Source organism: Anolis carolinensis, chromosome 1 (genome assembly GCF_035594765.1).
Source record: "Anolis carolinensis isolate JA03-04 chromosome 1, rAnoCar3.1.pri, whole genome shotgun sequence".
Lineage (NCBI taxonomy): Eukaryota > Metazoa > Chordata > Lepidosauria > Squamata > Dactyloidae > Anolis > Anolis carolinensis.
Window position 1 is genome coordinate 350,896,142 of NC_085841.1, and position 18,826 is coordinate 350,914,967.

Consider the following 18,826-nt stretch of genomic DNA (forward strand, 5'->3'; position numbering starts at 1 on the left):
CTAGCGAAAGAAGGAAAGATGTGGGGAAGGATGAAATCTAGCAGCACCTTTGCAACTAACTGGCAGATTTCAGTGTCAGCTTTCACCAGCTTCCAGCCCACTTCACGAAACCTTATGCTAAAAAATATCAGTCTTAAAAGGTGCTGTTAGATGTCCTTTTCCACCTCCAGACTTTCCTTCTTGTGATAAAATTTGACTATCTCCATGAAAATAACTGGTGGGAGCACTTTTTATAAGGCATTAGAAAAGGAACTCATGTCTGGGCTGTAAATTACCAAGGGGAACATTACAACACTTACAAATTTGGTTATGCTTTTGGTTGCACATTCAGTTGTGCAACAACATCATTAAAAATAAGGATCATGTAATGCAATCAGTGTGTAATTCCACATGCAGAGATTTACATTACACGTCTCCAACATAGGATCTCAGCCACTGAATTATTAATCTCATATATATACGCTGCGTTGAGGACGCAAGTGGCAGAGTTTGGTGGGGAAGGAGTTGCCAAGCTCATTCATCGCTATGATCAGTGCCTAGATTTGAATGGCAGCTATGTTGAGAAGTGGTATTTGAGTGTGGCTTTCAACTGCATATGGTAAATGTTTTCTCCTATACTTTGTTCATTTTTAATTCCAAAATGTAATCTACTTTCTGGATAACCCTCGTATATATCCCACCCTTTCCCTGATATATGGACTAAATGGGACTGGAGATATATGTGAGATTCTGTGGATATAAAAACATACAGTAAGACACTGAGGATATCATAAGAAATGAGAATGATGCAACAATAACTACAGTATGGTAATTTGTGATTGTAGGAAAGACAAAGCTGTGTTTCAATGGCATTTTCAGGCCAATAGCTGCTAGCACTCTTTATAATTAGCCTCAACTGTGGAATGCTAAAGCTAGTCATATGCATCTCTCACTTCTTCCCACAAGTATATTTGCAACTTTATTAAAGGGATTTGAGATTTTTAAAAACCCCATTATCATTTGATTAACTCAATTCAACAGAACTCTGCAAAATACATGTTTGTGGCATAGACCTTGCCCTTCTTCCAGGCATGGCTGGCAAGCAAATGATTGTTTCTGACAGACCTGTCACTGTTAACAGAAGACAACAACTGATGAGGTCTGTAGGAAGAGAACTGTGAGCTCCATAAATAGAGCATTTCCCAAGAGAGGTGAGGGTGCGGAAAAAGAAAGTGGGACAGGCCAACAATATAAGGAAAGCTCAGTTGCTGTAGTGGAAGCAGTCCCTTTCTCACAAGGATAAATTTTCTCACAAGGACTCAGTCTGAACAAAAATGTCTTTACTGACATGGCTTCTGGCAACAATAGAATGGCGAATGCCAGATAATAAAGCAAACCCACAGCTTTGGCCTTCATGATCGAATTTGGGATTGTAATTACTGATGTAAACCAATGCAACCTGCAAAATTGGTACTTGGGGTTTCACTTATCAATATCTAATAAACTAGATCCCTTTCTAGGCGTTTTCTAGGTCCTCAAGGCAAGACTATAAGTATACTTCTGATGGAAATTATTATAAAGTCACATTGGGGGATCTAACAAATTTACTAGGTTTCAGGGCAACTCTGGTAACTTTTAGGGGTCCCTGGTGGCACAGTGTGTTAGAGCGCTGAGCTGTTGAACTTGCGAACCAAAAGGTCCCACCTTCAAATCCCGGGAGCGGAATGAGCGCCCACTGTTAGCCCCAGCTTCTGCCAACCTAGCAGTTCGAAAACATGCCAATGTGAGTAGATCAATAGGTACCGCTCCGGCGGGAAGGTAACGGCGCTCCATGCAGTCATGCCGGCCACATGACTTTGGAGGTGTCTACGGACAACGCCAGCTCTTCGGCTTAGAAATGGGGATGAGCACCAACCCCCAGAGTCAGACATGACTGGACTTAACGTCAGGGGAAACCTTTACCTTTACCTTTACCTGGTAACTTCTTGTAAAGTCATTCATTTCAATAGAGTTTGCTAATGGGTGAGAAGGGCGGGGTATAAATAATTGAAATAAATAAATAATGACAGTATTCAATTTCTGCCTCATGTACACATAAAGCGAGGTGAAAGGTTGTCTTATTTTATATCAAAAGGGGATGGGAAGGTGATCCCATCTTATTTTCACAGTGGTTGATGGGTATTAAATCTTCTCAGGATTTTAGTCTGGATTTTAAAGGAGTTGTCCAAGGAACTGAACATATTGGGGAGGGGGGCATCAGACAAGTCCCTTAAAGTTCATACTAAAACTCAGAATAGGTTCTCCACCCCATTTAGTTATTTTTTTCAGATAGGTTTTTGTTTGTTCTTTGCAAAAATGATTTTTAGGAGTGGGGATAACATTATAAACTCTTCCGACAAAAGTCAGTGCTATAAACTTATTTTTTTTCTCAGTCTCAAAGATACTGCTGTATTGTTTTGTATTTCTTTTAATCATTGCCAATTTATCCCTGTGCCAGTAATGGATTAACAGTACAGTATAGAGTGACTCAGACAAAAAGAAACAGTGAGTGACCAATCATAATCCCTGAGGGAGCTTGACTTCTTCATAGCTTGCTGGTAACACCAGATGACTGAGATGGAAATTATAAATGCCTGAGAAGCAACACGTCTTTCTTTGAAATCCTACATCTTGTAGATACTTGCAGATGCAACTTTTCTATTTATCTGTTAACTAAGATGTGCCCAGGGGAGGAAAATCCTTGTGAATCTGTCATGTTTTTACCTGCTTGAGTGTCCATTGGTGGTCTAACCAAAACATTACATCACTGGATTCTCACGCCTTTTCTGCAAAAACGGACCTGGTTCACATCCCTGTGTCTATTACCTTTCCCAAATTTCCAACTCTTATCAGTCCATGTACTGTTTTTCTCACACTGCAGCAGCACCCTAACTCCTATCTAATAAATGTCTGGGAAAATAGTCAGTGGACAGTAAGAGATTTAAAGATAGGCTTGAATCTAACCTTTAAAAATGTGGCATAAAAACCAAGAACTGGGAATCTCTGGCCCTCGAGCGTCTAACTGGAGGTCAGCTGTTATCAATAGTCCCATCAATTTTTGATGAGGCACAAATGAAGGGTGAATGGGAGAAACGTACTGAGAGGAAGGGAAGTCAAGCCAACCCTTGTTGTGATCATCTTCCATTTGGAAATCGATGTCCTCATTGTCCTAGACCATGCGGATCCAAAATAAGTCTCTACAGTCACTTATGGATTCACCACCAAGACTCTATCCTTGGAAGACAATCATATTCGGCCAAGTGGCATCACCTATGACACCTTTTCTTTGGAAACTGACTTGGTTCCCATCCCTGTGTCTTTTATCCTTCCAAAATGTCCAACTCTTATCAGTCCATGTACTGTTTTTCTCACACTGCAGCAGCATTCTAACTCCCATCTAATAAATGTCTAGGGCAAAAGTCTACATGCAAAGCTGCATATATCACAACAGCTTCATGTTCTCTATGATGATATGTATGGCATGACTCCTGTATAATTTTGGCCGTTTCCAGATCTTAATTTGCAGAACAAATAAAATGCAGTGTATTAGATATAAACACACAAAGGCATAGCTAAACAAACTCTGCTTCTGTAACCATGCCCAGTTCAAGATTTGCTGTTCCAGCCTTGCAGCTAATGATGGATTCAAGCTGGGAGAAGTTAAGGACTCTACCTTTAAAGTTTAGAATATAAAATAGGAGACCAAAACAGGCATTTATTAATTGAGATGATCTATGTCTGCACTCTCCATACTAAGATATGAAGAAATTACAGTAAGTAGTGGCAAGGGATGAAATCTTCTCATAAATCAGGAAGGTAGTTTTTCATTCAACAAGTGAGCCCTTTATGCAGTTTAGACATGATTACAAAAGACACACCCAAGTGTAAGCCTTGTGGTGACAGCAGGTAAACATTAAGCTGAGGTGGCAATGTCACCCTTGGAAATTCATTTTCTGGTTTTGAGAGGGGGAAAATTTAGCAACTATGCTGCAGCCATCAAAGAACACAAAATCAGTAATTTAACAAATGCAGGAGCTCTTTAGTGCTGCTCGAGTACAATTCCTGGGTCTCTTTTGTATTGTTAATTGTTAATACTATTTGGCAGGTTCTTTATTCCCTGTGTACTACTGCCACCTATTATATTCGTCAAAAATACCATCCCAGTAATTTCGTTTGAATGCTCTCAGTAAAAGGGCATCTAGAGAATTTTCAGTAACTACCTGTTTAGCGTTAGATTAGCAAGATATCAATTTTGATTTTTTTTTCACTGCCTGGAATACTACTCATTGTGCTTCAGCACACAAACATGTTTTAATACCACTCCTGTGGCTTCCAGCTCTTCCTAGTGTCACTCCCCACATCAGTGGGACAGAAATCATGTGGCTTCCAAATGCTGTTGAGACAACAATTCCCAAGATGCTTTATTATTGACTATGTTGCCTAGGGCTGCTGGTAGTTTCGGTCCAACTCCTTGAGGGTCATGTGATTCCTACCACCATACTATTACACCAGCACCAACCCATACTTTTCTCCTGGTCAAAAAATGCTAGTATACAGAACCCTAGCAATTTTCTTTGTCGGGGTTTGTACTTGGCAGATGAGGCTGTGAATGATGGATGCAGGACAAACTGTAATAAAGACACAGCTGGGAGTTATGCCTTGCTCCCTCATAAAGTTTTTCCAACAAGTTTCTTGAAAGACAGGTTTACTTCAAGAGTTCCATCAAAACAAAGGTTGCCTGCCAGAACAGGAACACAGAAAATGAGATCATTAAGGCCATTATATTTTAAGCACTTTCTCCCAAATAAATCTCTTGGGTTGGCTACACTTTGTTGTAACTTGCAAGTCACAATGATTCCTGTGCAGGAATAAAGTTGGCATATACAGGGTGTTTGAAAAAGAACTCCCTAGTTTCAATGTGTTTTAACTTAAAACTAGGGAGTTCTTTTCAAACACCCTGTACTGTATATTAAATTGAATGAATGAAAGGGTTATGAGGACATATATGAACAGGCAGTAACAGTAGCAATCATGCTAAACTGTTCTACATTTATATTTGATTGTTTTGAAAGGGTATTCATCATGTTGAGTTGCGAATGCTTCATCCTCACACATTTCAGATTGGGACTTCTAATTCAGATTGTGCCTTAATAAGCTCTTCCTAGCACAAGGATACTGAGAATATATGAAAACTTGCTCCTGGGGAAGCACTCCCACAAAACATATCAGATGATTACTGACTGAATCCTCAAAAGGTAAGCTTATCTCCATTTCCTCCCTGCTAAAATAATCACAGGTGTCTTTGCAAACATACCAATCTTTGGGTAATAATTCAGTTTTCAAATGTATATATATGAGTTGCCCTAAAGTATTTTGGCATCTGAGTCAGAAAAAACAAACTCTGACCTTCAATGCAGCAACAAAACCAGTACTACCAAAGCAGTTACACCTGCCATCATTAGAAAGATGACAATTGGTGCTATAAAACAAAAAAAGACAGAGGGTCTCAGAGATGTGCAAAAGACACCTGAGTCCTGAAGGTCTTCCAATGAGGTTAACTGCGGCAAAAACTGGAAGATGATACTTTAACTTTGCCCTATGATCATTGAATCATAGAGTCAGAAGGATCATCGCAATCATCCAGTCCAACTCTCTGGGTCCAGCTGTTTCTCTTGATAAGTAATCTCTTGGGGACAGATGGCTTTTGCAATGTGGCAAATAAGGAAAGGATGACCTACTCCTTCCTTTCACATATAGCAGTTGGTTGTAGAATGAAAAGAGGTTGAGACACAACCTAGCAACACCAGAGATCAACTGATTTATATTTTAACATGAACCTTTGTGGATATCAATCCATCTCTTCAGATACACTTCCTTAATACATTCTCACACTAAATTGACCTCCATGGCTTTACTAGAATTTTTTTTCTATTAGGTAAAAAGGACCTGGGAGTTAAGCTATATTGGAGTCAATGGTGAACACGAAGGTCAACAAGAAGTTGTTTAACACTTCAAAAAGATAAAGCAGTAAATAGATGACAAACTAGAAGCTAATTTCTAAGATGCTTTTAAATGTCTACTAAACAGAAAGTCTCAAAAAGCTGCTCAAATGTTTGCACTGAGCTGTGTAGTAAACTGTAGTTGCCAGTTAGTGATGCTGCACCTACTTACTATAACCTTTAAAAAAAACATGGCATTCAAACACCCACAGCAAGTTTTGAAACACCCAATATAGGAAAAAAGATAGTTTTACCTGTTGACTACTACATGCTACACATAAAAAGCAGAAACCTTAGCCTTGAAATGAATAATCAAAGAGAAAGCATCAAAATGCTTTATTAAGAATATTTGATTTTTGAATCTGTACTACTCAAAGCGATGTTATACATACAAATAAATAGATACATATATTCTGAAAATAAAGCTCTAACATATAGTCAAAACTGGAAAAAAAGGAAAGAGGAAGAAACAACACAATCAATTTCTACTGCTTTCAGTGATTATACTTGAAAGAAGCGGAAGTGCAGGGAATCCTTTCAACAGTTTACTGATCATAGTAAAAAATAGTTACATCCAAACTGACTGAAGAAAATACAGTTCTAGCATGGTTTGCTGGTAAAGATATTAGAACATGACTGACTGGGTCAACCCTGCTCTTAAAGCAATACAATCATAATTCAGAAAAAATATAAACAGCATGATGCTTAAAAGTTCAACAAAATTACATCCATTTGTTTCTTGTGTTACAGTCACTGCACACAGGAAAGCCTTTAACAAAATGCAGACTCTACTGGTCCAATATCGAGTAATTCATCAGCATAAAATGTTTTTATCCCACTGAAATGGAAAGAAGCATTTTTTCTTAGCCTGTTTGCATATTAAATACAAAAGGTACATTCTGAAAAGGACAAAACAATGATCTCTTAAGAACCCACATACCAGACTCCTTTTTGGTTTAGCTTATTTAATTCACTATTTTTTTATTCATGCAAAAAAAAACTGATTTATACTGTCATACCAAAGATCTCAACAGAGTATAAAGCACTGCACATTTAAATTCATGACATAGAAAGTCTTTTTTAAAGGACAAATTGGGAATTTAACCCTACAAGTTACTATTGCAGTACCTATTCGTAACTATATCTTTATACGTATTCCCTCAGTATAACTGCAACTTTCAAACTTGCCTCCAAAGAATGGAAGTCGACATTTATAACTTTAGAGCAGCAATATCCTCAAGGCATATAAAATATATTTAAACAGTTACAAAAATTGAAAGCTACAATAACTGATAATTATTAAAGTACCATGGCTTAGATCTTAAAATCTCCTCACTCTTCCACCAGAAGGAGCGTCACTTGCACAGACTTCAGCTGAGAGGATATTTCCATCAGATAAGAATGAAACCTTTGAATCTGTTACTGAAACATTACTAACATAAGTTTTTATCTTATCCAGAATGTTCTTTGCTTCAATTTTGCAAATTTCCTCTTTATCCTACAGTATCCTGCCATACTGCTCACACTATTCATGCTCTGAAGCAGATATTATGTATACAATGCAAGGGGCTCAAGACTAAAGGAAAAATATGTGAAAATCACCTCCTCCATCCTTCATTCACAGAAGCCTGATGTGGATCAGAAAGCATTCTGAGATTGATAGGATTGAATTAGCACTGCTTAGTTTATTTCTTAATAATATATACATTAAATCTGCAGTCTGATCCAGGAGGTCATTACCTGTAACAAGTGCTCCAAAATGTATGAAACCTCTATATGAGCATTGGCTTTATCACTGAATCTGAATTTAGGTAAAACAGTAAGCAAAAAGGAGGTCAGTAAAAAGATAACATGGAGAGTGGTCTTGAAAATTAAACCAGTAGAAATTTCCAGACACACAACTCTACCTGCATGTCAACAAGCTTCTGGACCAAAGACCTTATTACTAAAATAAAGGAAGCCTAGTGAAAGTGAAGTTATTTTAATCATAGATTCTAGCCAATTAATGAAGAAATAAAAAATAGAAAACAGGAATAATATTTTCAGGAAAGAGCACAGTAAAGAAATTAATGGTATATTATTTAGTATATGATTCTATTAAACCTATATAAGCTTAATAAAGCCATCATTTTACTTGGCAAAAGATTTTCTAAGCAGGTAACTAACCAAAAAGAGAACATTTTGTGTAAGTGCAAAAAGAGCCACTATCACTCCTTCTAAGCAGCAAAAGGGATGCACAGGGCAACATAGCGAGTCAAGGAAATCCCAACCTCAACACCCTCAATCTAGGCCATAAATTCAATCATCTTGACCTCTGCTGTCTGTAATATGCCGAGGCTGTGTTTCAGAAAATACTATAGTATTTGAAATCCCTATCATAGCATAAAGGATAAAAAAAATCCAAAGGGTACAGAAGACATTTCACTTAGAAACCACCATGAAGCCAACTAGAAACAGTCAAAGCTACAAGGTGCTATTCAAGTGTCACTTAAAAAGGCACTTGGTTCCTATGACCAATTTGGCTTCTTTTAACTGCACGTTAAAACTCTACTTATAGACAAAAATGCTTTATATAGAACTGATACATTATAGAGGAATTACAAAGAAATATTCCTCAACAAACCAGCAATTTTGATTATAAAACCTGTGCGAAAAAATGCCAATTTCACTTGTATTATTTTATTTTCTACTTGAAATTTCTGCAAGCCATTATCAATGCAGCTGAAAAACTATGATGTTGGTTTCTATCTTCCTGAATCAACAAGCAAAAGGGAAGAACAAACCTAAACTGAACTCAAGCCTAGAGTATTTAGGCATACAGTAAGACAGTTATTAAATTGTCAGTCTCTACAAAGGAAGGCAAGAGAAAAACTACAAGAAGCTTTCTTTCATGCAGCCTATTCTAGACACCTAACACAGACAGCCATTCCACAATTAAAAATAGAAACACTATAAAGAGTTTGTTATTCTAATTGTTCGAAAGATTAAAAACTGGGCAAGAGTAGATTAAGCACATGTAATGCTTGTTGTCATCACTTATCAGCAAGTGATGTAGCCTGAAGAAACTAAGCCAAAGGATTGGGAAAATATGAATAACAGATGACATTTTAACAAACACCGGAATTTCCAGGCCAAACCCAGCTATAAAAGCACTTGCCTGATTTTCCATTAACAAAGCAAGCAACAATTTTTCACTGGGTTCAGAAAAATGCAATTAAATAACTGACAAGTGATCTAATGCCCATCAAAAAAGTGAATGATTTTGGGCATACAAAATTTGACAAGATTGCCTCACCAGCTATCGAGGGTACAATTGGGGATTCTATAGTATTTTTTCAATCTATTTTATTACTTCCATTTTTAATGTCTAGAATTCCTTTGTTCTGTTGCAATCCCAGTTTTTAAAGATAATTACTTTCTCTTTAAATAGCATAAACAGTCTGAATCACTATATCTGCAGACTACTGACTCAACCTTGTGAAATTAGCAGACTGCTTCAGATCACATAGCCTGCAACAGATTTCTATATGTTAACACTGTTATTACCCACTACCCCATAATAATAGACTTAAATGACTACAAGTTGAATGTAATCAAATCAGACCTTAGGTGAAATTTCAGCAAAATTAAACACACGAAAAAGCAATGATTAATTTGTATTTAATCCTTTGGATTGTGATTGTGTTGTATCACACACCAACATTTAAGTTGGTTTATGGCTAACAGACATTAGTTCCAGGTCTTCTCTTCAGTTATTTCACCCTGTCTGATTTGAGAAAACACCTTTGAGAGATTACATTCTCTTAGTGTAGAAGTACCATATGCAGGGTGCTCCGACCAAATCATCACAAATAATATGATCTAAAGTTTTCTGGGGGAGAAAAGGGGGGCTGTAACAAAAAGTGTAACACAAGTTCCTTGTGGGCTGCTATCACTGCCAGAAAACAACAGCATTAAAAAGCTGCTGCATGCCCCATTCCAACATTTACTTGACCTCAAAGAGATTAGTAAATGAAACAATTTCGATGTTGTGTTTGTAGGAGACAGGTTGGCAAAGACTGCAAGACTTAAAGCAACATCTAGCATACAGTGTCTTATCTTAGTACTCCCATTCATCTGTTTTCATGTCCAAGTAGTAAAGAATATTCTGTGCAAGCTTCACTGCCTGTTTCCTGGCTACTTTGGGGCGCTCGTCTCCTTGAGGGTCTATAGCATCCAGTGATAGAAGCTGTTTTGTAAGAAGTTCCTCCAGTCTCATGTAGTTCTTATCAGTTCTGTTCCCATCAAAAGACAGCACCTCTTGCTGAATCTGGGCCACGTTTCCAAGAATATGCCAAACAGCTTTGTGTGCTGGAGGCTCGGCCTCTGTTTGTTCCACAAAAACTTGCCGTTTGACAAGTGCCTCCTTTAAGTCAATATACGTTATGAGGGTTTGTACTTCTATCACTGCTCGCCTTCTGGCTTCTCGGATGCATGGATTTTTGCCAGGACTCACTTCATCCAACTGAGCAATTAACCCTTGTAACTCTGTCTTTGACTTCAGGTACAAATCTGAAGCTCTCTCGCCCTTTAAAAGGGAAGCATGAATGTCTTTCATCTTTCTGCGGATTTCTTCTATTTTTATAATGGACCTGTTTTGTGCCAAATCATAAGCATAAGTGCTATCAGCTTCTTCATCCAGGTCCAAGTATTTCTGCAATCTGTTAATTTCTTCTACAACTTCTTTACGATAGTTTCTTATTTCTGGTCGGCCACAGACATCTAAGGCATCCAGATCAGCAATCAAGCCTGTGAGCACACAAGATAAATGTCTGCAGGTCTCGTTGTTATTTACTCCCATTAAAACACCAATAAGGGTCCCTTTTGCTTTGTTCACCTCAACCATGACAGAATTAATCTTGGCAACAGAAGGATGTGTATCACCAGACAATGGTAGGGAGGGCTGCTGTTTTGTACAAGTTTCTATGATCTCCTGGACAGCACATATTTTGGTCAATGTGCGATACCTGGCTTTCCGTAAAGAGATTTTCCCTCCTGTTTTCACCTGAGTGAGTCTAAAAATGATATCCTGAATACCTTCTTCAAATTCCTCAGTCACACAGTTGCCTCCTTTGGAAAAAGCTGCAATTTCTTGCTCCACTAATATTTGGGCTTCGTAAAATATAGCCTCTATCTCCAGTCTTTGGGGGTGGTTTGCAATCTGTTCCAGTTCTTTAAGCAGTCTTTCAGTTTCCTGGGCAGCCCTTTTTCTGGCTTGTTGAATATCGCCCCTGCCTTCAGCATCCACAGAATCTATTTCAAAAAGCTGTTTAGTCAAAGATCTCTCTAGTTTCTTATATGCTCTGTCACTGGACAGACCACTGAAAGTTGCTACTTGTGGTTCCAATTCCTTAACTTCTTTCTGTATTTCTTGCAGCCTTTTGATGGCAGGATGTTGATTACCCATATCCATTCTTTTTCTTCATCCAGTTTCAACAGAGCTAGAAATAAAGACACAGTTACATTTAACTGATTGCTAGGAAATATTTCTAAAGTTTATATTTTCTTTTTTTAAATTTAAATGTTTGAAATCTGTTCTATATCAGCAGTTCTCAGAAAAGTGATACAGTAAGTAAAATCATCTTAACACATTTGAACATAACAATCAAAAGAAATATTGCAATCTGATAATAAAAAATCTACTATCTTACTAGGTTTCATATGCTTGGGTGAGCAATCTGGGCAACAGGGAGAGCATTGGGTCTCCAATGGAAGGGCATTCACAATTAGGTTGATACAGCCAAGAAATCCCTGTCTGGCATCCCAGTTTTTCTTTCAAATGTTTACTTTTTTGTTTTGCATCATCTTGGAAATACCAATCTGAAGACACATCTGTTGGCTTTAGCAACAGGTTTTATATAGCCGGGGCTTCTCCAGTCTTTCTAAGATAGCATTTTCCTAAAGGCACCATTAAGAGTTCTTATTTCATTTTGTACACTAACATCTTTATATTATTCAAAGTAACTAAAAAGGAAGCTGTACTGGTCTTTCTCCAAGTTTAAGCAATGGTCTCGACTTATTCATATCACAAGAAATGTTTCCCCTTTGCTATTTTAAAAAATCATAATGAGGAAAAAGGAAGTGAGCGAAAATTAAAGATGATTTACTGCCATTTGCTTCGCAAACCACTACTCTCCCAATGCCATGACAACACAACAGATGAGCAAGCAAAAAAAGGGGGCAGTTTTCATCCCCTGTTATTTTGCCCCTCTCAAAGCAGAAATAAGATATATGGCAATACAACCAATACTGTCAGTCTTTGCTTCCGCTTTCCTCTCTCCTAGTGCCTCCAGCAAAAAAGCAGTTTTTGCAGAGCCATCACTTTAAACAACAATAATCAGCCTTTCAACCATACAGCAGGGCTAGACTTATTTCCCCTGTCTCTAGTCTTCCTCTCTTCAGCTGCTCACTCCCACCTTGGTCCAAAGCAGTAAGGCTGGTTTAAACATTAAGCAAAATAAACAGGTGCTTAGGGCATTGAGGGACAGGCAGCACTGCTGGATCTACTACAGGCCTTATGGTGCAAAACTGCAAATGGTGCAGCTGAACCAGTAAAAAAAAAAGGGGGCTCCCACAATAAAGGACTCTGCAATTTGAAATAGCAGTAGAAAATGTTCCTAATATAAATAATTAATACAAAAATAAGCATTACTTTCTACCTAACTAAGTTTTATTTCATTTTGAAAAATTACAAATTTATTTTATACTATATTATGCAATAGACTCTCATTGACCTGGAACTCAAGTAACCTGCCATTTTCTTTAACTGAATTACTTTAAGCTGAAATTGAAATAAAATCTATTTTTAACAGAATTTTTACATGATGTTTTGTCTTTATTTGTCTTAACATAATATTGAAAGACGGTAATAAAAAGTAAGTCAATACAACATGTATGGTATGAGTTAGAACTATTTGGGGGTTCATGTAGCATAACATATTTGCTTTTAATTACTGTATTTCAGTATTAATATCAAGTCTATATAACATTTATGATATGGTATGAATAGCATTAGTTAGGCCTATTTTGAGCAGCAACTCTCAAGCAACCAGAAACTAAATTTGTCTGGCATCTACCAATCCTCAAGGGGACTATGAGTCAATTGGGTGTCTATTTAAGCAGCAGTTTCCGACCTTTTTTTGGCCAAGCCCCACCTAAGCATATCTAAAATCCCGACTCCTCTCCCTTCTTTCTCCCACTCTGAACATTCCACATTTATATAAACTCCACTTGCCTAGACTGCACATCCTCTGAAGATGCCTGCCATAGATGTGGTTGAAACATCTGGAGAGAATGCTTCTGGAACATGGCCATACAGCCCGGAAAATAATTCTTTTTATTTAAAAATTAAAGTCCAATTCACATGAGGGAAGCCTAAAAAGCCATTGATCTAAAAAAGCACAATTGATTTGAGGAATCTGCAGTTAGGTATACATTTGGTATATTTGGTGAAAAAATACTGTACTAAAGGTAAAGGTTTTCCCCTGACATTAAGTCTAGTCGTGTCTGACTCTGCGGGTTGATGCTCATTTCCATTTCTAAGCCAAAGAGCTAGTGTTGCCCATAGACACCTCCAAGGCCATGTGGCCGGCATGACTGCATGGAGCACCGTAACTTTCCCACTGGAGCAGTACCTATTGATCTACTCACATTTACATGTTTTCGAACCGCTAGGTTTGCAGAAGTTGGGGCTAACAGCAGGAGCTCACCCTGCTCCCTGGATCTGAAGTGCCGACCCTTCGGTCATTAATTTTCTCGTGGCTAATAAACTTTTTTTTATTCTTTCAAACAAAAATTGTGACATTCCTATAAAAGTAATAATTGTGCTTTGGATTTTTTTCACAGATTTCTTGCTATATTCATAGCAACACACACATACATATATAGTATAGCTTGTAGCAGTAAAAGAAAACTTAGAGAGGCGGGCAGACGGGCGGGAGTGTTTGGAATAAAAGTTGCCTCACTTTTCCTGTGCTCATGTACTCTCTAGTTAACTCTATATTCCCTCCCACTTGTTCCTCTCTATGGGGCTTTCCCCCCCTCTCCATTTTCACCAGCTGACTGACCTGAACATTCTGATTTTAATTTTTAAAATGTGTATGTCACAATATATATTTATGTGCAGGCAGTCCCCAAGTTTCGAACAAGATAGGTTCTGTAGGTTTGTCCTTAAGTTGAATTTGTATGCAAATTGGAATACGAACATTTTTAAGTGTAACTGCAGCTATATACTATACATGGAACAAAGTGCAATATAATCTGACATGATCCCGCAAGAATGTTAATGTATATTCTTGTTGTTTTAAACTATTTATTTTATGATGTTTTATAGTTGTTTTAAACTGTTTATTTTATGACAGGGCCTTCTCAGTGGTGGCTCCTCAGCTCTTGAACTCCCTCCCCAGGGAGATCAGACTGGCACCTTCCCTCTCCACCTTTCGTAAGGATCTTAAAACAATGAATAGTTCCAGTTAGATATTAACTTGTCACAATTATTGCATTTTATCAATGCCCTCACGCTTGTTGATTTTAATCTTGTAATCTTTCCTGATCGCCCTATATTATTATTATCGAGTCTCACGTAGAGTCTGCACAAGCTTACATATTTGTACTATGCTCTAGGTTTGAAGGACTGGATATGTTTATGCTGTTTTATGCTGTGTAATGATTTTATTGTTTTATATTTTTCAAATTATAAATTATGACTGTATTTTAATGTATGATGATGCTGGGCTTGTCCCCATGTAAACCGACCCGAGTTCCCTCGGGGAGATGGGAATGGGATATAAAAATAAAGTTATTATTATTATATTATGTTTTATACTTATTACTGATGTATGTTGGATTGTTGTTTACAAGATTTTAATATGTTGTAAGCTGCTTTGGGTCCCGTGACGGAGAAAAGCAGGATATAAATAAAGATGATGATTATTATTATTTGCATGCATGCATACTTTGGATAGCATAGGGAAGGATATTTTGCTTACTGTGCCCCTGTTCAGAAGATTTCCCCCCATTTTCTGTCCCTGTGATATTTGGATTTTGAAAAAATTGGCTTGTTGTGGAAACAAGGCTGGGTAATAAATCTTCAGTGGAGACACCTTTTCCCCATTATAACTCTTTCAGGAGTGAATTTCCCTTCTGAGTGGTAGAAATTTCTCACTTCCCGTTGTTTCACCCCTGTTCTTAATGATGAGTCGGATATTTGTAACTCGGAGACTAACAGTGCTATATATGAAACTCCTAGAACAGGCATGGGCTAACTCCGGCCCTCCGGGTGTTTTGGACTTTAACTCCCACAATTCCTAACAGCCTACCGGCTGTTAGGAATTGTGGGAGTTGAAGTCCAAAACACCTGGAGGGCCGAAGTTTGCCCAGGCCTGCCCTAGAACCATAAGAAATGCAAAGCCCTCACTGTTAATAACTCATTCTGGAGTCCCCCCCCCCCTTGATAATCTAACTGTGTCCCACACTGGGAACCAGGGAGTGTGAGAGGGTTTTAAGAAACAGGGGCAGGCCACCAACCCTCCTTGCTTACCCCAGAGAAAAAGAAGCCCCTTGGGGCCAGCGAAAACTAAGCCCCTTGGGGGCAGCGAGCCCCCGCGCGCTGAGCCCGACCCCCGCTCCCTCCAGCAGCTCTACATCCTGAAGCAAAGAAGGAAGGAAGGAAACCGGGGATCTGCCCCGAGCCCGGCCCGCTTCCCCCTGCGGAGACAGGCGCAGCGAGCGGTGGGTCTCCCCCCACCCCCCTCTCTCTTTCTCTCTCCCGCCCGTGACTTCACAATGCCGGGCGATCCCGTTCCGAGGGAGGCAGGGAGGGCGCAAAGCGAGACCGAGAACAGGGGAACAACCCCAACCCTCTCCGGGCCACTTTCACTGCCCTGCCTCAATGACAGGCATGGGCAAACTTCGGCCCTCCCTCCAGGTATTTGGACGTCAACAACCACAATACCTAACAGCCTATGGACTCCTGGGAAGCACTCCTTCGCACCAAACTACAGCTGCCGTGATTCCATAAGCCTTGAGCCAAAATAGCGCCAAACCGCATTCATCCAATAGTGTAGATGAGCCCCTAATCGCCCCTTCTCTTTATTTTTCCTTCATACTGATAGGGAAACTCCCTCTCTTTATTTCCTTTATACCAAATGAACCCTCTCTTCTTTATTTTCCTTTAAACCAGCAGATGAACCCCGCTCTTTATTTTTCTTTATACTTGGTGGACCCATTTCCCTTTATACTAGTAGATGAACTCTCTGTTTTCCTTTATATTAGATGAACACCTCTTTATTTCCCTTTATATTAAGATATAACCCCATTTTATTTTATATTTGTAGATGAACCTCCTTTATTTCCCTTTATACCTATAGATGAACCTCCTTTATTCCCCTTTATATTAATAGAGGACTCCCCTTTATACTAATGGATGCACCCCCTTTATTTACCTTTATACCAATAGATGAACCTCCTTAATAATAATAATAATAATAATAATAATAATAGATGTACCCCCTTTATTTACCTTTATACCAATAGATGAACCTCCTTAATAATAATAATAATAATAGATGTACCCTTTATTTACATTTATACCAATAGATGAACCTCCTTAATAATAATAATAATAATAATAGATGAACCCCCTTTATTTACATTTATACCAATAATAATAATAATAATAATAATAATAATAATAATTTTATTATTATATCCCGCCCCATCTCCCCGGAGGGACTCGGGGCGGCTTACATGGGGCCACTAATGGATGCACCCCCTTTATTTACCTTTATACCAATAGATGAACCTCCTTAATAATAATAATAATAATAATAATAATAATAATAGATGTACCCCCTTTATTTACCTTTATACCAATAGATGAACCTCCTTAATAGTAATAATAATAATAATAATAGATGCACCCCTTTATTTACCTTTATACCAGTAGATGAACCTCCTTCATAATAATAATAATAATAATAATAGATGCACCCCCTTAATTTCCCTTTATACTATTGGATGTACCCCCTTTATTTCCCCTTTATACCAATAGATGAACCCTCTTTATTTCCCTTTATACTATTGGATGTACCCCCTTTATTTCCCCTTTATACTAATGGATGCACCCTCTTTATTTCCCTTTATACCAACATTTGAAACCCCTTTATACTAACAGATGAAGCCCCTTTATTCCTCTCTATACTAATAAATGCACCCCCTTTATATAAATAGATGAACCCTCTACTGCATTGTGAATTAAAAACAAAAAATGAAGGAGTTATTAAATACTGAACCCCTTTTGTGACTTGGTCTGCCATATACTGTACCAGTATAGATAAAATCCCTCTTCTCTATTTTCCTTTATACAAGTAGACAAACCCCTCCCTTTATTTTCCTTCATACTAGTAGACAAACCCCCTCTTTATTTTCCTTTATACTAGACAAATCTCCTCTTCATTTTCCTTTATATAATTAGACAAACCAACTCTTTATTTTCCTTTATATTAGATTAACACTCCTTTATTTCCCTTTATATTAGATGAACTCTATTTCCCTTTATATTAGATGAACTCTCTTTATTTCCCTTTATATTAGATGAACTCTATTTCCCTTTATATTATATGAATTCTCTTTGTTTCCCTTTATATTAGATGAACCCCTTTACACTTATGGATGAACCCTTTCTTTATTTTCCTTTATACTAGATGAACCCCCTTTTTATTTCCCTTTACACTTATAGATGAACCCTTTATGGCACTGAATGGTTGCCGTATGTTGGAAACTGTCCCGAGTCCCTTCGGGTGGATAGGAGGGGGGGGGGGGTGTCTATAAATAAAGTTTATTATTAGCAGTATTTATTTATTTACCTTCATATTAGATGACCACCTTTTATCTTCCTTCATAGTAATAGATGTAGCCCCTCTTTACTTCCCTTTACTTATAGATGAACCCCTCTTTATTTCCCTTTATACCAGACAAGCCTCTTCTCTATTTTCCTTTATGTTTTCAGGCATGGGCAAACTTCGTCACTCCAGGTGTTTTGGACTCCACCTCCCACAATTCCTCCAAACACCTGGAGGGACGTAGTTTGCCCATGCCTGTATTAGATGCACCTCTCTTTATTTCCCTTTACATTAGATGCAACCCCCCTTTAAACCCAAGAAGGACCTCACGCCCATCAATCCCTTCCCACTGCATTTCAGAGACCTAACCCCCTTCAAAGGCATACAGTCCCCGCAAAGGAAGGCAGTCGGGGCTTTCCCTCTTACCTTCCCCACCGTCCGCACGCTCTTTCCTGTCAGAACCGGGCCCACAAGCAGGCGGCCGGGCTCCTCAGGGGCCCTCCCACGGCAGCCGCCATCCCAGGGCTCTTCGCCGGCGTCCCAGGGAGACGAGATCCTCCTCCGGCTCCCGATTCCACTTTTATCACGAGCCAAGCAGTCTGGCTCCCAACACGCATGCGCACTCGCCCCCTTTCTCTCACAGGCCGAAGAGGATGCCGTAAAGCAACATCAACAGCCGCCCTCGCCCGTTGGGGTTCCCTTTTTTAAAAGCCAGTTGCCAAGGAAATCGGGTTTGGCCTCGTGAGCACGCCCACTTTTCTCTCCGAGGAACTGGCGTTGACTTTGTGAGCCCGCCCACTTTTTTTTTTTTTTACCTCATGCATGCGTGAATGGCCGAGGGACTTTGCGCACGCGTAAAACAAACACCACTGACAGACCCTTTTTGTCTGCGCATGCGTGAATGGTCCAAAAATGGCGGTTTCATGGGCG

At 38.7% G+C, this 18,826-nt stretch overlaps 1 protein-coding gene across 2 annotated transcripts; it reads right to left on the bottom strand.

The window, feature by feature from the left end:
- Positions 1-6,338: 6,338 nt before the first annotated feature.
- bag5 (BAG cochaperone 5) lies at positions 6,339-18,632 on the bottom strand. Of its 2 annotated transcripts, none has more exons than XM_008106761.3 (2): positions 18,323-18,632; positions 6,339-11,497 (listed from the first exon to the last, which is right to left on the bottom strand). In XM_008106761.3, exon 2 carries the CDS (start codon positions 11,467-11,469, stop codon positions 10,117-10,119), a length of 1,353 nt encoding a protein of 450 aa, XP_008104968.1. In that variant the 5' UTR covers positions 11,470-11,497; positions 18,323-18,632; the 3' UTR covers positions 6,339-10,116. The 2 variants fall into 2 exon arrangements, with proteins under 2 accessions (XP_008104968.1, XP_062824603.1); XM_062968533.1 differs by lacking the exon at positions 18,323-18,632 and adding an exon at positions 15,595-15,785.
- Between the last annotated feature and the right edge of the window lie 194 nt (positions 18,633-18,826).